This window comes from Girardinichthys multiradiatus, chromosome 11 (genome assembly GCF_021462225.1).
Source record: "Girardinichthys multiradiatus isolate DD_20200921_A chromosome 11, DD_fGirMul_XY1, whole genome shotgun sequence".
Lineage (NCBI taxonomy): Eukaryota > Metazoa > Chordata > Actinopteri > Cyprinodontiformes > Goodeidae > Girardinichthys > Girardinichthys multiradiatus.
Genome location: NC_061804.1, coordinates 38,651,264 through 38,674,392, shown reverse-complemented (window position 1 = coordinate 38,674,392; position 23,129 = coordinate 38,651,264). Strand labels below are relative to the sequence as shown.

Below are 23,129 nucleotides of genomic sequence, written 5' to 3'. Positions count from 1 at the left end.
ATGGTTTAACTAAATCTCGGAACTTTGGTTTTGTGTTTTTCTTTATTTTCAGATTTGTCGTTCTTTGCTTTCCATACTCAGTTCATTCCTGTGGTGTTTATTATTATCATTTAGCTGCCACATTGGTTAATTCCTCTGTGTTGAGTTTCTTACTTAGTTTTGTTCTTCTGTTCTCAGTGGATTTGGGTATCCACTCCTGTGTTGGTGTTGGTGGTCTTTTTCCTCTTTGGTTTGTAGATTATTTGTATTTAGTTTGGCTATTTCTGTGTTCTCTGTAATAATTAGTTACCATCCTTCCATGTCTCAGCTCCCTGCATTCCCAAATTATCTCTCATCTGCTCATTAACTCACCTGTTTAGTATTCCAGTAACCATGCTCCCTAGTTGCTCCTGATCAGGATTACATTTTTTTTTAGACATACAAAACCCGAGTAAACACAAAATGTTATTTTCAAATCATGATTTCATTAATTAGGGGATAAAAATTATCCAAACCAACCAGGCTCTATTTGACATTATAATTGCCCCACCGACAAATTAACTGTGGTTAGCCACTTTTTTGGTAAAATGTATCTAGCCACACTCAGACCTGGTTACTGCCAGACCTGTAGAAACAAGAAGTCACTTGAAGAAACTCTGTCAGACAACATGAAGTAGGCTGAATAATTTAAAAAAGCAACACATCATGCTCTGATCTACAGAAATGTAGATCAGAAACAAAGTCAGACTGGAAAGAGGTCTTCTTTTCTCTATGAAAAGTTTAGTTTAATAAAACGCCCTGATTTTAGAAGCCCAAGAGCTGGCTAACCTCTCCGGCAAATGGTAAACAGCCATTTTTCAGTTTGCCATGTTTTCTTACAGGAAAAGTGTGGTCAAGGTTAGCAGAGGCTCCAAACACATCTCATTACTCCCGATGTTGATGATGAAGAAGATCAGGTCCAATAGCCTCGCCTTCAGATGAAGAAAGATTTCATTTTCTTTTAACACCTGTATGGATTAAAGTGACGCCCAAAGACAGCTGAAAACATACAAAGCTGGGAAAATACAGCAAAAAAAAAAATACAATTCGTAGCCAGGTGTTACAAACAAAGCAACAAAACAGAAGGAATGTGATCTGATTTCATCTGATCCAGGTCTGGCCTAAAACTCCATACTGTAACAGCTTGTTCAGCTGCACCATGAAATCATACCAGTACACAGAGAACAATATCAATCCCTTGCCATTACATCAGTCTATTGCCAGGCAGCTCTGATCATTGTTCAAGAAGGAATTACAGCCCAGAAAATCAGTGTGCACAAAAAAAGAAGAATTCCTTTGTAGGTTTGCAAACACTTTGTCTGCAACTTACATTCATGCTCCACTAAGCATAGGTTCAGTGAAGAATTACAAGCATCTGAACGGTGTTCATCTGTAAAATGAACATCTTTTCGGTGATGTTTCTCACATCAGCAAGTGCCTTCACATATGCAGAGGAAGAGTTTTATGAATAATACATCTGCAAAGTGAGTCATTTTGCTTTGCAGTCCAGAACTGAAGAGGCATTTTATCTCAGGCATATTCATATTAAAAACAGCATGTTAGCAAGCTGTTAATCTGAAGCCACGCTGTATTCATTAACAGAAAATCTCTACTGAAATGCCAATAATTTGGTGCCTATGTGATTTATTCTAAAAGACTGGTATAGCAGACAAATCCTACAGGTTCAAATAGATTAAAAGCATTGCTCATATAGCTAAAAAAATAACATAACTTGATATTGTTGCTCTTTTGGTGAACATTTAACAGCTTTTTAAAGACCAACATTATAATTTCTCTGGCTGCATTAAGAACTTCAGCCCTTCTGCTCTGTTAGGTCTTAAAACTCATGTTAGTGTCTGTCGAAATACGCACACAGCCCAGCCGTGATCCAAGATGTAGGCTATTGTTTTTCCTGACAACTAGCCTGTTATTTGGGGTATTATTCCTGAATCAGCAACACTGGGTACAACGTGATTCTGTCACTAGTACAACACAACCTGTTTTCCAATTCAAATTTCATGCAAAAGCATCTGCCTTTGCCTCCAATCCAAGGCTATTTCTCCACAGTTAGTATCTCTATATAAAGCGTTCCAGTTCTCTTCCACAAATGTGGAACATTAGAACTACATCAGCTTGACTCATGCAACATGTGACATTCATCTAATATGAGAGTAAATGTCAATATCCTAACATATTCTGAAATCTAAAAGTAATAATGCTGTTACACAAATTAAATCTTCTCAAACAGTGTCTTACTTGGATTTTAGGTGATGATTGATGATGGGAGAGAACAGAAGGCTTTGAGATGTTCAAAGCTTAGAATATTGTTTTCTAACCTAACTCTGCTTTAAACCTCTCCACAGCTTTCTCCCTGATCTGTCTGCTGTGCTCCTGGGTCTTTGCGATGCTGATTGTTCTCTAATGATCTCCAAGGAACCTCTGAGGTCTTCACAGAACAGCTGCATTAATACAGAGATTATATCACACACAAGCTCATATAATATAATAAATCGATGTCCTTTGAAGGGATTTGCATCCACATTAAGTTGCACTGGATTGTTGTTAAGGGGGGATCAGAATAAAATGGCAGAAAACAAATTATGACCAACTTTAAAGGTTTTAATTTAAGCAAAAAAATATTATTGTGGGTATTTGATGGTGGAAAGGCTTCTTTCTGGATATTAGTTTTTGCCCTGTTGTTATATAATAAGGTAAACTAAGTATGACATCACACACAATCAACTGAAAATGTAGTGATTAAAGAATAGGAATGACAAAATCCTTATCAAATGCAGGAAGGCAGCCATCATGCAAACATTATCTCTCATTATTCCACAGTTTCATTAAGCTCTGCAGAGTAACATCACAACTGGGCTGAGAGTAATCAAATATAAGAGCATTGACTGGAAATAACTGCAACATAGACAAATTGCTTGGAGGAAATAGTCTGCTGTGCTCTAAAACAAAGGAAATGAAGCAGAAGGATAAAGACAGAAATTTTATTTTTGCCGCCACCAAAGACAGTATATCTGATGAAAAGCAAATAGAGAGGATTTTCCAGCTCTGACTCAATATGTAAATGTGAGCTTTCAGACATTCCTCTACTCTTGGTCATTAAACACTTTCTCTCCTTTTCTTCCTTGATGTAGCACTGCTTTTGCTAACTTCAAGTGGTGATCATGAGCTTATTTTCCAAGTTTAGTAGCTATTTATAGCGATTGTCACACATTTGTGATGTTTTGGGATGGATGATTAAAAGGGAAAACTCCCTGAGGGGAGCTTTAAAAGAAGATTAAGAACAGAGCCATGAGATTTGTGAAATCAATGATAGGGCACCTGAAAAAGAAATAGAAATATTAAGCTCAGGATTTTTTTTAAATGACAATGTGCAAACATTTTTCACTTCTTATGTGAGTTACTAAATCACTAAGCAGTGAAAAGCATATAAGAAACAAAGTTTTACTTTGGTCTCATCTGAATAGACTCTATGTGTGCTGTGTCTCCTACGTGGCTAATAGCAAACCCTAAATGTAATTTTCTTCTTGCCTCTCTTCTAAAAAGGCCAGGTACAAATTATTGAAACTACTGACTGCTAAAGCCATTGCAACCACATTAGGCATGGGTGCAAAGGATTTTATTTAGGGGTAACAGAAAAAAGTGTGACTGGTGGACATTCAGATGTGGTCCACACATTTCAGATTTTTATTTGTAAAACATTTTCTCCTTGGCGGCACTACTTTCTCGGGGTCCAACTAAATCCCACTAAAATACACTAACGTTTGGGGCTGTAAGATGACAAACTATGAGAAACCTCCAGGGGTGTGATTACATTTGCGGTGCAGTGTAGGTTAGCAGTTTAGCAGCATTTATGTCCTTTAAAACAAATCAGGAAAAAACTATCAAAACAACTCTGTGCTGAGGATAAAACAGTCATGCTATCCATGGTGGAAAATTATATATGGAAAATGTGATTCATATGAAATCTAGTTGCTTTCTTAAAAAATAGAACTTCTGTATTTTACTACAGTTTTTGTTGTAATATCCTAACCCTTATATTTAAAGGTCTAAGTCGGAATTCTTCATTTTTTCATGCTTGGCAATTTCATTAGGCCTTGATGTGAAGTCTTGATATGGTCCTAAAATTTGATCGCCAATAATACCAAAAAGGACACAGTATTCAAGTTGCGCTGAAAACATATTCACACTGTCGTGTATTTCCATTTGGCGGAATGAAAAGCGGAAGCAAATATTTCCCACATTCAGATGGAGTTGAACTATCTTGAGCTTTCATCAGTAAGCCAGAGAGGTGTAAACGGCAGCAGGCTGGATTTGAAGCACGTTCCACTGGTGCGCCTTGCTAGTGTGCCTGTGACAAGGCGCGGCCTGGACAGCCACAATAAAAGCTTCTTCAAACACTTACAATCCACTGGCCAACATTGACTGACAGCTGGAATGGGTCTGGGCTTAAAGTGGCTGACACTTTAAGTACAGCCACTTAATTTTTCAAGAGCTGATGGTGGGGGCTGTCAAGAGAGAGATCCAGGATCAGGCTGGATGGTGACCAGTAAGAGCAAATGTTGTATGTCTTTACTCAACAGAGGCAGAGCTCTATGAAAGGATTCAGTTGAACAGTCATGAAGAAGGTCCCCTATCCCTCTCTTTACTGTCCTCTCTTAGATGAAAAGGAACACATTCTTTAATGGAAGGCAAGCAGAAAGAAAAAAAAATACATTCAACCACTTTCAAAAACATGCTGGCCTAGACTTGTCAAACAGCATCAGTGGCTCCTGCTACAGACAGGCCTTTGGAAGTAGGGACAACACAGACACACGAGTCATCCGTAGGAGATGCAGTGGGAGTGGGTGGAAGCATGAAGTTACTGATACAGAGGTGTGAACGTGCTGTCAGAGGAGCTTGAGGACAGGGGAAATATGACTGTGTGGAAAGTCTGAGGGACCAGTTTATGAATAATAATAATAATCATCTTTATTGGTCATTGCACATGTACATTACAACGAAATTTGTCCTCTGCATTTACCCATCCCTTACAGGGAGCAGTGGGCTGCCATTGTGCAGTGCCCGGGGAGCTAAGGGTCTTGCCCAGGGACCCAGAGTGGTAATCTGTGGGATACGAACCTGGCCCCTTGTGTCCCCTCTGGAACACAAACCTCCTGTTCTAACCACTAGGCCACAACCATTTGCCATTTTGTCACTTTCTACTTGCAATGTATGCCAGTGTTTTGGTAGTAATTTAATGCCCCCTCTTCCTAATATACTTAGTGATGTGCTATTTGCAGTGTTCTGTTAGGTATGGTTTTCTTTTGTGACCTCGCCATCCTGTCCATTTCTTTTCTTTTTATTTTAAAGGATCAGCTGACCATCTGGCAATGAAATTTTGTTATTGTTTGAGTACTCCCATGTGGTCAGATAATAACAAGCCAAATTATTCAGACAGTAAATGAAACCATACGTTTAATTCAAGAGTGCTTTTAGCGTAGTGTGTTACTAAGTAACAATGTTATTTTGCTGTTGCTACAATATTTGAGTCCCATTTGCGTTAATTCAGTGCCAGTAGCGCACATGTGGTGGAATTTTCCAAAATGATCAAAAACCCATGTGGAAGCCTGACTTAGCTGGTGATCAAATTATGTACGCAGGCAACAATGCAAAAAAAAATATAATAATAAGGTGATGCACGAGCATTAGTTGCCTATGGTATCATTTCATTCTACATCATTAAAATTATAGCCAGATATGCAATAGTTTGATGAGGGTGTTAACAATATCCTGCTAATGGATATTATTTACAGAAGGCATAAACCCTTACAGCAGACTATAAATAGTTTATAAGACAATTTCTTTAAATCATCAGTTGTCAAAAGACAGTATAAAACATCGTCTTTGTGGGAACATATTGAAATGTCTGTGGCAAACAGCTTCATTTCATATCTGACTTTTTCCAGGTACAAAATGGTACAGTCTGCCTTTGGGCCAACACTACAAAGATACACAATCATTAGCACACGTTTATTGCTAATATAATCGGCATTGCTGTTGGATCACCACACAATGATTTTGTAGCTGACACAACAGGGCAACCACTCAAGTACCACCTTCTTTCTTACATCAACACACACAATTTTTCCAAACATATCTGTCTGTCTACCTTTACATGTACATGCTTTGATGACATCCCATTACTAATCTATAAGGTCCAATTTGTTGATGGATCCACCGTTGCCAACAACAGTAACTTTAACTATTCAGTAAATATGAAGGTTTAGAAGTATGTTCATAGTTAGGTGAGAAAACCAGAACTGCAGCCTCTGCTCTAATTCATCCCAGAGGTGTTGAAGTCAGGACTTGAGATCAGAATTAATTGATTTTGCAGTATGACCTATTACATTTGGCAACATAGTGTAAGAGTCTCAAACTAGATCCAGCTTAGCTTGAAGCACAACATTTACATCCAGGGCTCATAATAGTGCTGCACAATATCAATAAACCCTATCATTGAAATACTACTGCTGAAAATAGCAAGGACAATGTTTATTATGAATAACCCATTTTTGTGACTTTTCTTTCTTTACCAATACACTTTTCTGTGAGCTTTGGTCTCTCAGCTACTACAAATATACAGTATGGTTGTGCATGAAGGACAGTTAGAGTCCATGTAAATTGGCCAAATACATTGAACATGAATGCATGACCCTAAAATAATACTATCCTGCTGAATATTGCATCCAAGCAGGTTTTTGCGATTGCGATATTGCAGACACTGGCATTGAGATAACAATGGTGGTTTGATATATTGCACAGAATTGTAGTACCCTTAAATCACAAATATTCCTTTAAATAATTCAGAATAGCGTCAACTGGTTCACACATAAAGGGCATGTGTCTCATAATAAGCCATAAAGATTTGATTTGATCCAACGCCACTGCATGAAGAGCTGCAGTGACATTGACGGTTATCATCCCCCAGGATGGATTTGGCATCTTATCTGACAATCAGGACAATGCTTTTCTTCAAATCTCCTACTGGCTTAAAGGATAAGCTTATTAAGGGTGACCAACACAGCTGAAAGAGCTGAACATTGCATTACATCTTTAATAGAGATTGACAAGCAAACAAGTTTGCCTCCATCTTGACACAAAAAGGGCTCCAGTCCAAATATTTAGACAAGGATGCAGAAAAAAAGACACACACACACACACACACACACACACACACACACACACACACACACACACACACACACACACACACACAAACAAGCCAGCCCTTGGGAGCTGCCATTAGTGCTTTTAGCTTGATCTTATTACATGCCTCCAGCAGATTGAAGTGAAAGTTCAGTGTAGGTAAGAGACTGATGCTGGATAATACTCCAGCCTCTGGCAGTCCTAAGGCAGGACTTCTCCATCAGGGCGGACAGAGTGAGTTTCCAGCCAGTAAAAAATATTCAGAGAGCCAGAGTTCAGAGCCCTTCAGTTGACTGGCTGGCCTGGTTAAGACTTGTCTTTGAAGGCTTTTCAAATTAGACACCACTCTGGAGACCTCAGAAACAATTACTTTGGCACTAGACATAATTCATTTGGCATCTGATAGAACTGTCTAGTTGTACCATACAGAAAAAAATTCTCTGTTTTTCAATGAACAAATCCATCTTGCCACTATATCTTCAGAAATAATACTGTCTTTACCATATTAAATAGCCAAATTTAACTTGCCCGGATGATATGATTTATACAGTGAACAAAGTAACATTGCTGGCAATGCAAATGTAGTAATTGTGTGAGTGGTGAGCAGTTCCACTCCCTGAAAGCTGGTGTCCAGCATGATCTAGATGTTTCCCTTCTTGAGGCCGAGGAGATAACCGAACTATTAGCATGAACTGGGTTGGAGCACGGACGCGTCAAAAACATTTACCCATATTGATTTTTAAAAACCAAAATTTGGTTGTTATGTTTGAATTTATTGTGGATTTTCTCTCATCCACTCATGTGCAAAATTATACATTAGGCTCACATTTTTACAAAAACCACTAGTAATAATTGGATACATGCCCTTCTTTGCAAATTCATTTTAATTAGCTAGTTTCATGGAACAAACTCAGCTTTAAGCATAGATCACAGTTTGTTTTTTTATTAGAGGTGAGGTTAGGGCTTCAGGTGGGTCTGCTTTATCCAATCCAAACCCAGTTTTGATATGTGATGTGGGTCTGTGTTCTGTTGGAACAGCCAGTTGTGTTCAAATTTCAACCATCAAACTATGGATTTGAGTTGAAGTTGAATAATTTAGAGATAGTCCTTCTTTGTTCTTTCCACCTTGTACAATGCACCAGGATAACAGGCAGCGACATGGACCCTCACCGTGATACTGCCACCACCTTGCCTAACAGAAGGTACTGTGCTCTTAGGTTTGAAAGCCTCACCCTTACACATTAAGCCATAATTCTTGCTACTGTGGCCAAATAACTTTATTCAGTCAAATCTTCAAACTTTCTTTTGAAGGCATTTGACTTGTTCTGTTGAGGAGATGCAAATTGCTGTTGAGCTTGAGGTTTTCATTAATGGAGAAGGCATCTGTTTCTTGGTTGAAATCTTTTAAGTACACTTTGATGTTAAACCTTCTTCACTGTGAATAGTCACACTGGTGTTCCAGTTAATAAGGCAGGCTAACTCGAAACTGTGACCTCAACTCTGGTAAAACTTGAGGACCACATTTGAAAGATGGGTCAATAAAAGGGAATAAGTGAACTTAAACAAAATCATTCTGAAGATGTTCTGAGAAAAAGAGTGGTCAAATATTCAACCAGAATAGTAAACTCATTTATTCTACATAAATTCTCAGCTAGGTGTTTAAGGGATTCTCACATTTAATACAAACTGATTGACATTTGTTTTAATAAATCCCTGCTCCTCAGCTGCTGACAAACAAGGAGACAGACAGACCAGCAGACAGACAGGCAGGCAGGTGGTTGGACTGAGACATGAGGGGTTCTGAGGAGGGAGATCTAACCTAGGCTCTCCTTTCTCACCCACAACACGTCTTCTCTCATCACTCCCCCACTACAGAGAGCAGATGGGCCTCACAGCACGATGTTCTGTTTACCAGAGTTACTGTACAAAGCAGCAACCACCACAGGCTCCCACTCCAACATCAGTGAGTAGAGCAAAGCTTCCTTAGGAAAAACATGACAATCTATAAGATAAAGTGCTGGAAAACATATTTTTACATAATGCTCATAAAATGAATTTTTTTTCTTAATGAGAGTGCAAACTTACTGTATTTGTTGATGCTGTAAAAGATACTGACACTGTAACCAATGTTACACTGTCTTTATATTCCACTTACAATAAGTGCAACATTTCTGTGAACTTTGCCAGGAACTCTTCAGATGCATTTAAAAAAAAGCAAACAAAATCCTTTTTCTTCTGGGTTTGCTGCCTAAACCCATGATGCAGTTATGACTGTAATTTCCTTTCATGTAGTAGTAAATAGAAAATTCAAACTGATCTGGCTTGATTCTGCCACCTGCTAGTATGTGGGCTATATTAATCAATAAATGAGTCCTCTTGTCCTCAAATTTGATGTGTATCTTAAAGGGATCCATAGCTGCAGATCAGTCCACTACTCAAGTGAGCATTAGTATTAGACCATGGAGCAATGGTGGCCTGGTTTGATGAATCAAATTTTCTTCATCACATGGATGGCCGGGTGGGTGCATTGTAGCACCTATCATGGAAACTGTATTCCATTATTTCAGCAAAATAATGCGCCCTGCGATCAAGCAGTTCAGAAATGGTTTAAGGAACAAAAGAATGAGTTTGGGTTCCAAATTCACCTGATCTCAATCCACTTCAGCATCTGTGGGATGTGCTGCAAAAAAAAGTCAAATTCATGGAGGCCTCCCCCTCCAAGGTCTAGTGTAGTCCGTAGACGCAACAGGTCGGGGCCAACACAATATTATAGCTGGTCATAATGTTATGGCTGCTCAGTGTATTTTATTGCGTCTTCTTGTTTTTGTAAAGGAGACACCTGTTAGACGAAAAGAGTTTAAATATAGAGTTTGTCTAAAAACCTGAGCAACGTTAATAAAAACAATATGGCACCTGTTTAATTCAATACTCCATGACCTTTCAGGCCTAAAATGATCATCTCAGGAAAAAAACATCCTAAAATCTGTGACCATATGACGCTGGAGACAAGAAAATAACAAAATGATATCAATAGCAGGGAGAAGCTGGACATGATTTTGATTTATATGTTATCACTGCCTTCCAATATATATTCAGGTACCTCTACCTGGGTTCATTTTCCAGAGTTAGGTGTAAACTCAGAGGGGAGGCAACATTTACAGCTTACAGTATCCCATAAATTAGCACACTAGGTCAGTGTCAAAGAGAAAAATCAAACAAAGAAGAAAACAGCCACTGCAATCTGCGAGCTCTGCTGGGAGAGAAATTCAAATGAGGGAAATATATCTCTTCCTTCATTCAACAAAAAATGTTTCCCTTTCTTTTTTCTTCCTTCATTCTGCTTCAGAGCTGGTGAAAATGCTGATAACAAGCACTGTCTCCAGACTGTAGGTTTTTCAAATTGGAGAATTAAACCTTGATAGAGCCTTCTGATATTTAGAATTTAACCTTGAATAAGGACAATAGTTTAAGCTTTATTTTCAGTGAAGCCAAAGAAAAGGTAATAGCTCCACTGGTAAGCTATAAGTACAAAAAGGGAGTGGCATGAGGCCCAGATGATGATCTTTTTAACTATGCAGATGTCATTAAGTGTGACAGATAAATCTTTCAGTGAGCATCAAGGTTCATGGGTCAATTTGCATGGTGAAAGAAACAAAAAAAAATATTTCAAAGCAGTAACAGTCTGAGCATTAGAAGCACCAGTCTGACACATTAGGTCATCAAAACCATTCATTATAATTAAATCATCGCATTGGATATTTACCGAGTTTAAAACAAAGAGTTTAAGATAAGAAAATTCAACCTGTCAAGAATCTGAAGGGTTATTTGTTTATTCAGTCAAATGAGGAGAGCTTGAAGAAGATGGTGAGAAAAAGAGAGTGAAGATATGGTTATCACGTTTGAGCATAAAAGGCTACGTGTGTACTATAAGTATCAAAATCCCAAGCTGTTCCCAGGCTGGAAGGGGGCGCCCAGGAGACATCCTAATGAGATTCATGAATTACTTCAACTGACCTTTTGATGTGGAGAAGCTTTACTGCAATTCTGATTAGGCACTTCCTTAGACAGCCAAGAGTTCTTTTGTTTATGATCAGGCACCTTAACCAGTAGCTACAGGGTCCTAATATTATCAGCTATACAACAAGGGAAGAAATACTTGAGAATATCTGTACATTTGCTCCAGATGCCATTCTCATTCTGATTCCAAACTACCTGCTGAATCCTTATGCTCTCTGACAGCAGCAGCTGCAGTAAATCAGAATCCATCCTTTTGTCCTATGCAACACTATGGCCTCTTTTAAGGTTATAAAAGGACCAGGTGGACCTTAAAAGCATCTCTGATACTCGCACTCCCCACAAAAAGGCCTTGAGGGACACGATCATAGGCCGTTCCCAGATCCACAAAACACATGTGGACTGGATACCAAACTTCCACGACCCCCTCAGCAATTCAGTAAAGGTGAACAGCTGATCCATTGTTCCGCAGCCAGGAAAAAAAGCAAAACTGCTCCTCCTGAATCCCAGGTAAGATCACTGGTCGGATGCTCCTTTCCAACACCCTAAGGTTTGTCAGGGGAGGCTGAAAGTTGTGATCCCTCTCTAGATGCATGCTTTCTGATCCCTTTTTAAAAAACTGGCATGCCAGTTCGCAGGTGTTGTCCCAGTTTTCCATGCAACACTGAAGGTGTGAACCACCAAAGCCCTACAATGTCCAGAGCTTTCAGCTTCTCAGGCAAAACTCATCCACTCCTGGTGCCCTTTGAAGTACCTAATCATATTCTGCCATTGTGATGAAATGGTTTTCTCCAAGACCTTAAACTTTGCCACCTCTGCAGATGACAGGTTCCTGGATTGATAAGTTTGTCAATGTGGCTCTTTCACCATCCAACAGTTTCCTCAGTCCAACCTGCAGTTTTCCCTCCCAACCAAACGCCACCTTTAACCAGATAAGATATGGATAATAATACATTACAAAAAATCTTCATTCTTTAAAATATATCTCATTAATTAAAATCTTAACATTTTCAATAGCTGGACTAATTGAAGTACCTCTTCTATTTAAAAACATGAAAATTACAACAAAACCTTGGCACAACTGCTGGATACAAAAGGCATAATAAATGCTGTATTTATAGAAATCCTCCAGGCATGGACCATCATTGTAATTATTAGAAATGAAATACTAGAAATTAAGCATGTCATGTACACTCACCGTTCACTTTATTAGGTACACCTTGCTAGTACCGGGTTGGACCCCCTTTTGCCTTGAGAACTGCCTTAAACCTTCATGGCATAGATTCAACAAGGTACTGGAAACATTCCTCAGAGAGTTTGGTCCATATTTACATGATAGCATCACACAGATGCTGCAGATTTGTCAGCTGCACATCCATGATGTGAATCTCCCGTTCCATCACATCCCAAAGGTGCTTTATTGGATTGAGATCTGGTGACTGTGGAGGCCATTTGAGTACAGTGAACTCATTTTCATGTTCAAGAAACCAGTCTGAGATGATTCGTGCTTTATGACATGGCGCGTTATCCTGCTGGAAGTAACCATCAGAAGATGGGTACACTGTGGTCATAAAGGGTTGGACATGGTCAGCAACAATACTCAGGTAGCCTGTGGCGTTGACACGATGCTCAATTGGTACTAAGGGGCCCAAAGTGTGCCAAGGAAATATCCCCCACACAATTACACCACCAGCCTGAACCATTGATACAAGGCAGGATGGATCCATGCTTTCATGTTGACGCCAAATTCTGACCCTACCATCCGAATGTTGCAGCAGAAATCCAAGACTCATCAGACCAGGTAATGTCTTCCAATCTTCTATTGTCCAATTTTGGTGAGCCTGTGCGAATTGTAGTCTCAGTATCCTGTTCTTAGCTGACAGGACTGGCACTCGGTGTGGTCTTCTGTTACTGTAGCCCATCCGCCTCAAGGTTCAACGTGTTGTGCGTTCAGAGATGCTCTTCTGCATGCCTTGGTTGTAACAAGTGGTTATTTCAGAATCAGAATCAGAATCAGAAAAGCTTTATTGCCAAGTACGTTTTTGGACATAAAAGGAATTTGTTTTGGCGTAGTCAGTGCAATACAACACAAATTAAACAGTATAAACATATCTACAATATAATATAAATATATGTGCACAGTTTTAAGTGAGTGAGAGTAAATATAGAGCAGTATAAGATGCAAGAGCAATACAACAGTGCAGATGATCAGTGTGCAAGTATGGCAGTGCAAGTAAAGCAGGAGTCCAAGCTGAGCGTTAATGTAACGCATAGAGTTACAGTTTACAAGTGTCCTGTCAGCAAAAAAAAAAAAAAAAGGGGGGGGGGGAGTGTCTGTGTGGTTTCCGGGCTTTGCTAACCAGGCTGGTGGCAGATGGGAAAAAACTGTTCTTGTGGCGTGAGGTTTTGGTCCGGATGGACCGCAGCCTCCTGCCAGAGGGGAGAGTCTCAAAGAGTCTGTGACCGGGGTGGGAGGGATCAGCCAGAAACTTCCCTGCCCGCTTCAGGGTCCTGGAGGTGTACAGTTCCTGGAGCGACAGTAGACTGCAGCCAATCACCTTCTCAGCAGACCGAATGACACGCTGCAGCCTGCCCTTATCCTTGGCTGTAGCAGCGGCGTACCAGATGGTGATGGAGGAGGTGAGGATGGACTCAATGATGGCTGTGTAGAAGTGCACCATCATAGTCTTTGGCAGGTTGAATTTCTTCAGCTGCCGCAGGAAGAACATCCCCTGCGGGGCTTTCTTGATGAGGGAGCTGATGTTTGGCTCCCACTTGAGATCCTGGGAGATGATGGTTCCCAGGAAGCGGAAAGATTCCACATTGTCAATTGTGGAGTCACAGAGGGTGATGGGGGAAGGTGGGGCTGGGTTCTGCCTGAAGTCCACAACCATCTCCACTGTCTTTAGAGCGTTGAGCTCAAGGTTGTTCTGGCTGCACCAGTCCAACAGATGGTCCACCTCCCATCTGTACGCGGACTCGTCACCATCAGAGATGAGTCCGATCAGGGTGGTGTCATCCGCAAACTTCAGAAGCTTGACAGACTGGTGACTGGAGGTGCAGCTGTTGGTGTACAGGGAGAAGAGCAGAGGAGAGAGAACACAGCCTTGGGGGGAACCGGTGCTGATGGTCAGGGAGTCAGAGACGTGCTTCCCCAGCCTCACGCGCTGCTTCCTGTCAGACAGGAAGTCAGTTATCCACCTACAGGTGGAGTCGGGCACACTCAGCTGGGAGAGTTTCTCCTGGAGCAGAGCTGGGACGATGGTGTTGAAGGCAGAGCTGAAATCCACAAACAGGATCCTGGCATAGGTTCCTGTGGAGTCCAGGTGCCGGAGGATGAAGTGAAGGGCTAGGTTGACTGCATCATCTACAGACCTGTTGGCCCTGTAGGCAAACTGCAGGGGGTCCAGGAGGGGGTCGGTGATGTCTTTTAGGTGTGAGAGCACAAGGCGCTCAAAGGACTTCATCACCACAGAGGTCAGGGCGACGGGTCTGAAGTCATTAAGCCCTGTGGTCCTTGGCTTCTTGGGAACAGGGACGATGGTGGAGGACTTGAAGCAGGCTGGCACATGACATGTCTCCAGTGAGGTGTTAAAAATGTCTGTGAAGACTGGAGACAGCTGATCAGCGCAGTGCTTCAGGCTGGCTGGTGAGACAGAATCCGGACCAGCAGCTTTCCGGGAGTTCTGTCTCCTGAAGAGTTTGTTTACGTCCCTCTCCTGGATGGAAAGAGCCGTCCTCGGCGTGGGTAGGGGGCTTGTGGGGGGGAACTTCAGGGTGGGGGTTGGAGGTGCCAAGGCCCCTCTTGAGGTTGGAGAGATGGGGGTGGTAGATTGTGGCTGCAGCTGTTGGGGGGCGTCGTGGGGGAAGGTTGCAGGACTGTCCCTTTGTCTTTCAAAGCGGCAGTAGAACTCGTTCAGGTTGTTGGAGAGGCGTCGGTCGTTGATGGAGTGGGGGGCTTTCGGTTTGTAGTTGGGTAGTTGGTGATTTGCTTGAACCCTTTCCAGACAGACGCAGAGTCGTTGGCTGAGAACTGGTTTTGGAGCTTCTCAGAGTACAGTCGTTTGGCCTCTTTCACTGCCTTGCCAAACTTGTACTTTGCCTCTCTGTATATGTCTTTGTCCCCACTCCTGAAGGCCTTTTCCTTATCCAGTCTTAACCTTCTGAGTTTAGCTGTGAACCAGGGTTTGTCGTTGTTGTAACTCACCCTGGTGCATGATGGTACACAGCTGTCCTCACAGAAGCTAAAGTAGGAAGTCACAGCCTCTGTGTACTCGTCCAGACTGTTGGTAGTAGTCCTGAACACATCCCAGTCTGTACAGCCTAAACACGCCTGGAGATTCTCCACAGCCTCACTGCTCCACTTCCTTGTCGTCCTCACAACAGGTGTGCAGAGCTTTAGTTTCTGCCTGTATGCAGGAATCAGGTGGACCATGATGTGGTCGGATTGGCCCAGTGCAGCACGTGGGACGGCGTGATAAGCGTCTCTGATGGTGGTGTAACAGTGATCCAGAATGTTGTCCTCTCTGGTCGGACATTTTATAAACTGTCTATATTTGGGGAGTTCGTGGGTCAGATTACCTTTGTTAAAGTCACCAGCGACGATTACTAAGGAGTCCGGGTTGGTCCGCTCCACACTCAGTATCTGGTCGGTGAGCATGCGCTGTGCGACCTGCACGTTAGCTTGCGGCGGGATGTAAACACCGACCAGGATGAACGAAGCGAACTCACGGGGGGAATAGAAAGGCTTACAGTTTATGATGAAGGATTCCAGGTCTGGAGAACAGTGCTGCTGAATCACTGTCACGTCGTTGCACCAACCACTGTTGAGGTAAAAACAGATTCCTCCACCTTTCGCTTTGCCGGAGAGTTCCGTGTCTCTGTCCGCTCAGTAGAGCTGGAATCCTGCCAGCTGCAGCGCAGAGTCCGGTATTAATCCACACAGCCACGTCTCCGTGAAGCACAAAACTGCTGATGAATAAAAGTCCCTGTTTTTCCCCAACAGCAGTTGTAGTTCCTCAATTTTGTTGGGAAGTGAGCGCACGTTAGAGAGAAATATTCCAGGTAACGGTGTTCGTAGTCCACGCTGGCGAAGTCGTACCAGCACCCCAGCCCGTTTCCCTCTCTTCCGGTGAGCGCACCTTTGACCAGAATGTCCAAAAATTTCAGAGCAGTAGGCAGAAAAGTTGGAAATAACTCCTCTGGTGTAGTAGCCCTGATGTTCAGGAGTTCTTCTCTGGTGAGAGAGCTCCGGGTACCATCACAGAAGACCATTTTAAAGCAAAAAACAAAACAAAACAATGCGCACCAACACGCCGAGGCGACCATCTGTGGCGCCATCTTGGATTATGGATTATTTGAGTTACTGTTGCCTTTCTATCAGCTCGATCCAGTCCGGCCTTTCTCCTCTGACCTCTGGCATCAACAAGGCACAGAACTGCCGCTCACTGGATAATTTCTCTTTTTCAGACCATTCTCTGTAAACCCTAGAGATGGTAGTGTGTGAAAATCCCAGTAGATCAGCAGTTTCTGAAATGCTCAGACCAGCCCGACTGGCACCAACAACCATGCCACGTTCAAAGTCACTTAAATCACTTTTCTTCCCCATTCTAATGCTCGGTTTGAACTGCAGCAGATCGTCTTGACCATGTCTACATGCCTAAATGCGTTGAGTTGCTGCCATGTGATTGGCTGATTAGAAATTTGCGTTAACGTGCAGTTGGACAGGTGTACCTAATAAAGTGGCCGCTGAGTGTATATTGGCGCATCTACCAAATTATCACTCATTTGGTCTGAAGTCTGAAGTATTTGTGTTACTTTTGATATTCGCACAACCCAGCCCTACTTTGTCCCAACATTTGAGTATCACATGTGTAAACTATACAGTTGTGATGTATGTGTGCGGTAAACATGCCATAGCTAAGGTGCAATGTTCATGTCATGAAAGTATTTGGCATGTGATAGCCTGGCTAAGCTGGAGATCAAACTGTGCATGCTATAGGATCAGATGCAGATGGAAGTTCAGTGCTGGAGCATATTTTACCTAAAGTTGCCTATATACGACGTGTGTAACAGTATGTTGGTGCCTGTACCTGTTTTCTCTACTTATGCCTGATTGTCCTGCATGAACTCACACAGTCCTTGAATTTACAGCTGAAATAGAGTGACCCTCGCCCATGGAGATAACAGAGCTTAACCTCAGAGGTTCTGGTGTGTGGGACTGTGTGTATGTATATAGTGTATACTGTTTGGGGTGTAGGAGGGGCTGTAAACGTCATTGCTGGCAAAGATTTACCGCTGCATCAGGGTAACATAAATATTCATTCGTGACCTTGTTACTTTGCTGCTCATAAAAAATCTGTTTCAACAGAAGCGTTTGTATGCTCTCATAACACAAAAGCTATACTTCGCACTGAGATCATTTTGACTCTATTTAATTTAGTGCTTTTTACTTTAATATACTACAATAGATTAATGTGATGGTATTGTTTTGGACATGAAGTAATACAAAATAATAATTAACTCTATTGTTTTTGCCACTATAAATTACTAAATGCAATGTTATTTGTTTCTACAGATACCCAGGACTATAGTGAGACTGAAGCATTGCTGTCAGGTTTGCTGCACAACCGTGTTATATATATATTATAGCCACAAACCTCAATGCAGCATAACAAAGTGGTGCATAAATATAAAGTGCAAGGAAAAACAAAAGTGATTTTTTGCCCTTTAATAATAAGGGCAATAATAATAATAACCTTAAAAGTGTTGTGGGCCTGAGTATTAAGATCCCTTTATCAAATAAAAGGAAAATATAAAAAACAGTTCCACCACTTGCCTACGGAAGTCACCTAACATAAGATAGATAAGCCTGCTCTGTCCTCTAATATAGTATTGTCTGCAGAGTCAGTTTAGTATTGAGTTGCAACCCCAGGTATTGTATGTGTCCACCATCTCAACTCCCTCACCCCTTATTACAACAGGTGTGTGGGGGCTCCTGCTGCATCTTAAGTCCACCTCCAGCTCTTTGGTTTTTCCTGCGTTCAGATGGAGGTGATTACTGTCACACCAGCCAGTAGTAGAACCTCCCAATCAAGTCTCTATATTCCTCCTCACTGTCGTCGGTAATGCATCCAACAATGGAGGAGTCATCTGAGAACTTTTAGTGGCAGCTCGTTCCAGAGTCAAAGCAAAAGTCAGATGTATACAATGTTAAATGAAACAGTGACAATATGGTTCCTTGGGGTGAGCTGATGTTGCTCACCGCAACGTCTGACAGGCAGATATGCAGCCTGACATCCTGCGGCCAGTCGGTGAAGTAGTCAATGATCCAGGTCACCGGATCCTAATCTACCTGCATCACAGACAGCTTTTCAACCAGCCAGAGTGGCTGGACAGTGTCGAAAGCACTGGAGAAGTCAAAGAACATGATCCTCACAGTGCTGTGTGGCTTTTCAAGGTGGGTGTAAGCTCTGTGAATCAAGTAGATTATGGCATTGTCCAAACAGATGTCAGTCTGGTACGCAAACTGCTGAGGGTCAAGGCAGTCGCATACAAAGGGCCTGAAGTGCAGCAGAACCAATTTCTTGAAAATCTTTACATTACATGTGACGTTAGTGCCACAGGTCTGAAACTGGAGAGGTCGCTGGACTGTCCCTTTATTGGGGCAAGAAGTCTTCCAGATCTTCAGCACCTTCTTCAACTTTTAACGAGAAGTGAAAAAGATGCTGGAACACTCCTGCCAGCAGCTAAGCCCACATATTGAGGACCCTCACAAGGATGTTGTCAGGTGCCCAGGCCTTGTTGATCCAGGGTCTGGTGAGCTATCACATTACATGGCTGGTTGTGATGACTAGGGTGGAGGGGAGGGTGGAGTACAGCTCTATCCTGTACTTGTACCAGTACTTCGCCCTTCTAAGCTCTCTGTTCAGCTTCTTTTGAATCAATTACTTGGCCTCTTCGTTGTCCCCTTGCATGAAAGCAATCGTTTTTTGTTTAGCAGAGATTTAATGTCTCTGTTAATCCAGGGTTTGTTGCGGAAGCAGCTTATCCTTTGGGTAGGGATGATAATGTCCTCACAGAACCTGATGTAATCAGTGACACATTGGGCCAGATCATCTATGTGGTCACTGTAATCCTGTTGGAACATTTCCCAATTCGTTGTCCTATAGCACACTTCAGGGCCTCCACAGCCTCCCTGACCACTGCTGTACAGGTGGTGACAGGTTATCTCTTGACAGCAGGCATGTACTTTGGAGTCAGCAATACCAGACAGTGGTCAGATTTGCCAAGAGGGGCAGTGTGGTTTCCCTGTATGCCTCTTTAACATTGGCATACAAGAGATCCAGTTTCTTGTCTCCATGGTTGCTGAAGTTGGTCAGTGTCCTTGAGATTTACGGGTTGTTAAAATCCCCGTTAATGACGAGGAGAGCGTTCTCTAGGTCCGCTGCAGTGGAATGAATGACGTCAAAAGTGCCCCGCACCACTGCCGACGAGGGGATGTAAACAACGACAACAATGATAGCTGAGAACTCTTGAGGCAGATAGTATGGTTGCAGCACAACGACCAGCACCTCAACAACAGGTGCAGATTTCTGTCTTCGTGGTAATATGACATGGTTTACACCATTTGGAGTTTATAAAGACAGCAAGTCCTCCTCCCACCTTCTTGCCTTTCTGTTTCTTCCTATCTGCATGGACTAGCAAGAAGCCAGCTAGTTCCACAGAGCAGTCTGGTGTTCTTTCATTTAGCCAAGTGTCAGTCAGACAGAACATGTTGCACTCTCGGTACTCACACTGCCCGCTAACCAAAGCTGTGAGATAATACATCTTGATCGTCAATGAGTGGGCGTTGGCCAGGATGACTGAGGGAAGACAGGGCTTGTATCTCCATCGTCCACTTGTTTCTCATCTTATAGCCAGCATATGTGCCTTCTTATCTTTAACTCCATCGGGATCTCCTTCGGACATGCAATAGGTGGATCCCAAAACTGTAACAGCCCTTCGTGTGAGAAGATTCCAGTGTGTTTTTATATGTAAAATATAAAAATTGTTAAAAACTAGGAACGGGGAGAGGAATCTTCTGTATCTGCTGCCACTCATATGGTGCACTTCCTTTTGCACAGCTGGACTCTATTTAATAATGGAGTCCAGCTGTGCGTAATTTAAACTTAGTAGAATATCCAGCTTTGGAGGAAAACTAGGCATGGCGGTGGCCACATCATGCTGCAGCAATATTTTTCTTTAGCAGGAACATTTAAAGCTGGAATTGTGGGAAGATAGATGAATATAAAAACAGGGCAATCCTGAAGGAAAACCTGTTGCTAAAGACTGCGTTCAGAGGTTCGCCTTCCAGCAGGTGCCACAACCCAAAACACACAGCCAGAGTGGTAATGAAACTGTTTAGATCAAAGGAAATTCAAGTTCTAGAATGGCCTAGTCAAAGACCAGATCCACATCTAATTGTGAATCTGTGGCAAGAATTGAAAACTGATGCTCACAGAAACGGTTTATCTTAAAAGAAACTCATCCTAGCCTCTGGACTGGCAGACCAGGGTGATGGTCCCCCTTCATAAGAAGGGAGACTGGAGGGTGTGTTCCAACTACAGGGGGATCACACTTCTCAGCCTCCCTGGTAAGGCCTATGCCAGGGTATTGAAGAGAAGAGTCCGGAACTGAAGGAGGAGTCTGGGGAGAGGGAAGTCTGGGCATCTTTACTGAGTCTGCTGCCCCCGCGACCCGGTTCCGGATGAAGCGGAAGACGACGAGTACGAGTATGAGTAGTACGAGTATGAAACTCATCCAAAAAGACTTGCAGCTGTAATTGTAACAAAAGCTGGTTTTAAGTATTGGGAATGGATTCATACCACACTTTTTAAATGTTTTAAGATTCATTCTTATTAAAAATAAATGTGCATCATGTTCATTCTACGTCACAACAATGCACTACTACTTGTTGGTCTATCACATAAAACCCTGATATAAAACACTAAGGTTTGTGGTAATGATGTGATAAATTGTGAAAACGTTTGAGGTGCATCAACACTTTTGAAAGATACTGAATTACAAAACTAATAACACAGTTTTGTATGTAAGGACTTAAAAATGCATTAAAGCATGATTGTTTGCAGTAACAGTGGAATGTACAAAAATGTGAAGGAAACACAATTTTGTCCGTGTGTGTACAAGCAAACCCTACACTTTTGACACTGAAAAAATGATCACATTATGGTTATAGACCATAACAGCAATATTAATATCGGATATTGATATCGGCACAAATGTTTACAGATTTACATCCCTACTTAAGATTTTTACGTTACTATCCAAATATGGATTATTGATACCAGGGAAACACTGGGTCAACCTAAGTGAAATGAGACATAAAGCTAAAACATGTAGTTTCTGAACTAATGATAGCAAACATAAAGTTCAGCCAGAACATGAGCCAGCTTCTTCTGAAACGAAACCATGTTAGTAAACTAATCTGACTTTACACATTACCGACCCCTTACCTGATAAAGTGAGGGGCTAGGTAAACTGAGTTCTTCTCTGGTTTATAGCTAGACATAAAAGTCATCAACACAGCTAATTTCTGCCATGTAATCCACATGGAAATATATATCACCTCAACATAAAAACGTTTAGCTCACCATCCTGTGCTTCTTGTTCAGGTGTTTCTTCTTCCTCTTCCCCTGTGTGTGTGCCAGACTGGGATTGTTCTCCTGGTCTGATGTCTGGTGTTGGTGGTGGTTGTTCTTGCAAGACTCCAAGGTTAAGCCATTGGGGAGTTTGGGAGGCTTCTTTTTGTGTAGGGTGCCAGCCTGGCTGTTCCTGCGCTCCTGGGGTGTCAATGTCACGTTCTTCTACAAAGAAAACAAGAACAGAAAGCTAAGTTAAAAAAGACATTTGGTTCCAGAGTAATATGTTTGACAGCATGTATAAGTCTCTTTTATTATTTATTTTTTTATGTATGTCATAAAAATGGCCTTTGAATATTCTGCAATCATTTGTTGTTTAATTGTTTTCTACATTGGAGAAAACCTGTTTACTCCCCCACTTGGCAGCAAGAAGTAAAGTCATATAAACCCATTTTGACATAAAACCAATAAGCATCAGAAAGTTAGTTCTAAACTATGTTTATGTTGCACAAAGGCTTTAGATACAGTGTGGAGGGCTTTCTTCTACAAAGACCGGGAGCAACAAATGTCCTTAATCAATTTCCCCTTATTTTTTCCCCATGGTTGTACAAATAAAGACAGAGGAAAAGGAGACTGTAACCGCATTTAAGCCAGGGTGACTGAACAGGAAAACCTGATTCCAAAGATACACAAAGGATCCTCAATAGTTTAAGGCAGCTTGTTTAGCTACAGTTGTGCAGGGGTTAAACTGATGGCAATAATTGTCTGTTCACAACTGTCCACGCAGACAAAAAAGAAGTCAGCTGTTGAAGGAATTGGCCAGTTGTCAGCTTGATCACCCCTCAAAAATCCAATATTTTTCTAATAAAAGAATGCACCATACCTACACTACCAGATCAAGCTAACTACAACACTCTTCAGTGCGGATGTTACAGAGGAAAGAAACTAAATTCTGAGCATCACAAAATGAAGTCAGGGAAGGCCCAAAACATGCAAAGAGCTATTTAAAAGGAAACTGTATTTTCAAGTTTATAACTGACTTAAGCATAAACCAGGAAGGCTGCTCTATTTTATCATTTTTAACTTTTGACCACTGCACTGGAATGTGCTATAACTGGAAATGCAGGCAGCTTTGTGGAAATCAGCAAACCTTCTAATCTAAACCATTTTGTGGCTGTGTTGCTTCTAAATGAGATTTATTTGAAGTCGCAACACCTAGCTGACCTAATTGAAGAAAATGAACAACATGTCATG

At 41.8% G+C, this 23,129-nt stretch overlaps 1 protein-coding gene across 12 annotated transcripts in view; it reads right to left on the bottom strand.

Annotated features, from left to right (window-relative positions):
• auts2a (activator of transcription and developmental regulator AUTS2 a) overlaps window positions 1-23,129 on the bottom strand; it is a 440,983-nt gene that overhangs the window by 323,546 nt on the left and 94,308 nt on the right. For all 12 annotated transcript variants that reach the window (XM_047378589.1, XM_047378588.1, XM_047378592.1 and 9 more), the window contains exon 3: window positions 21,888-22,100. In XM_047378589.1, the coding sequence (XP_047234545.1) occupies window positions 21,888-22,100 (213 nt within the window). The remainder of the gene's footprint in view (window positions 1-21,887; window positions 22,101-23,129) is intronic.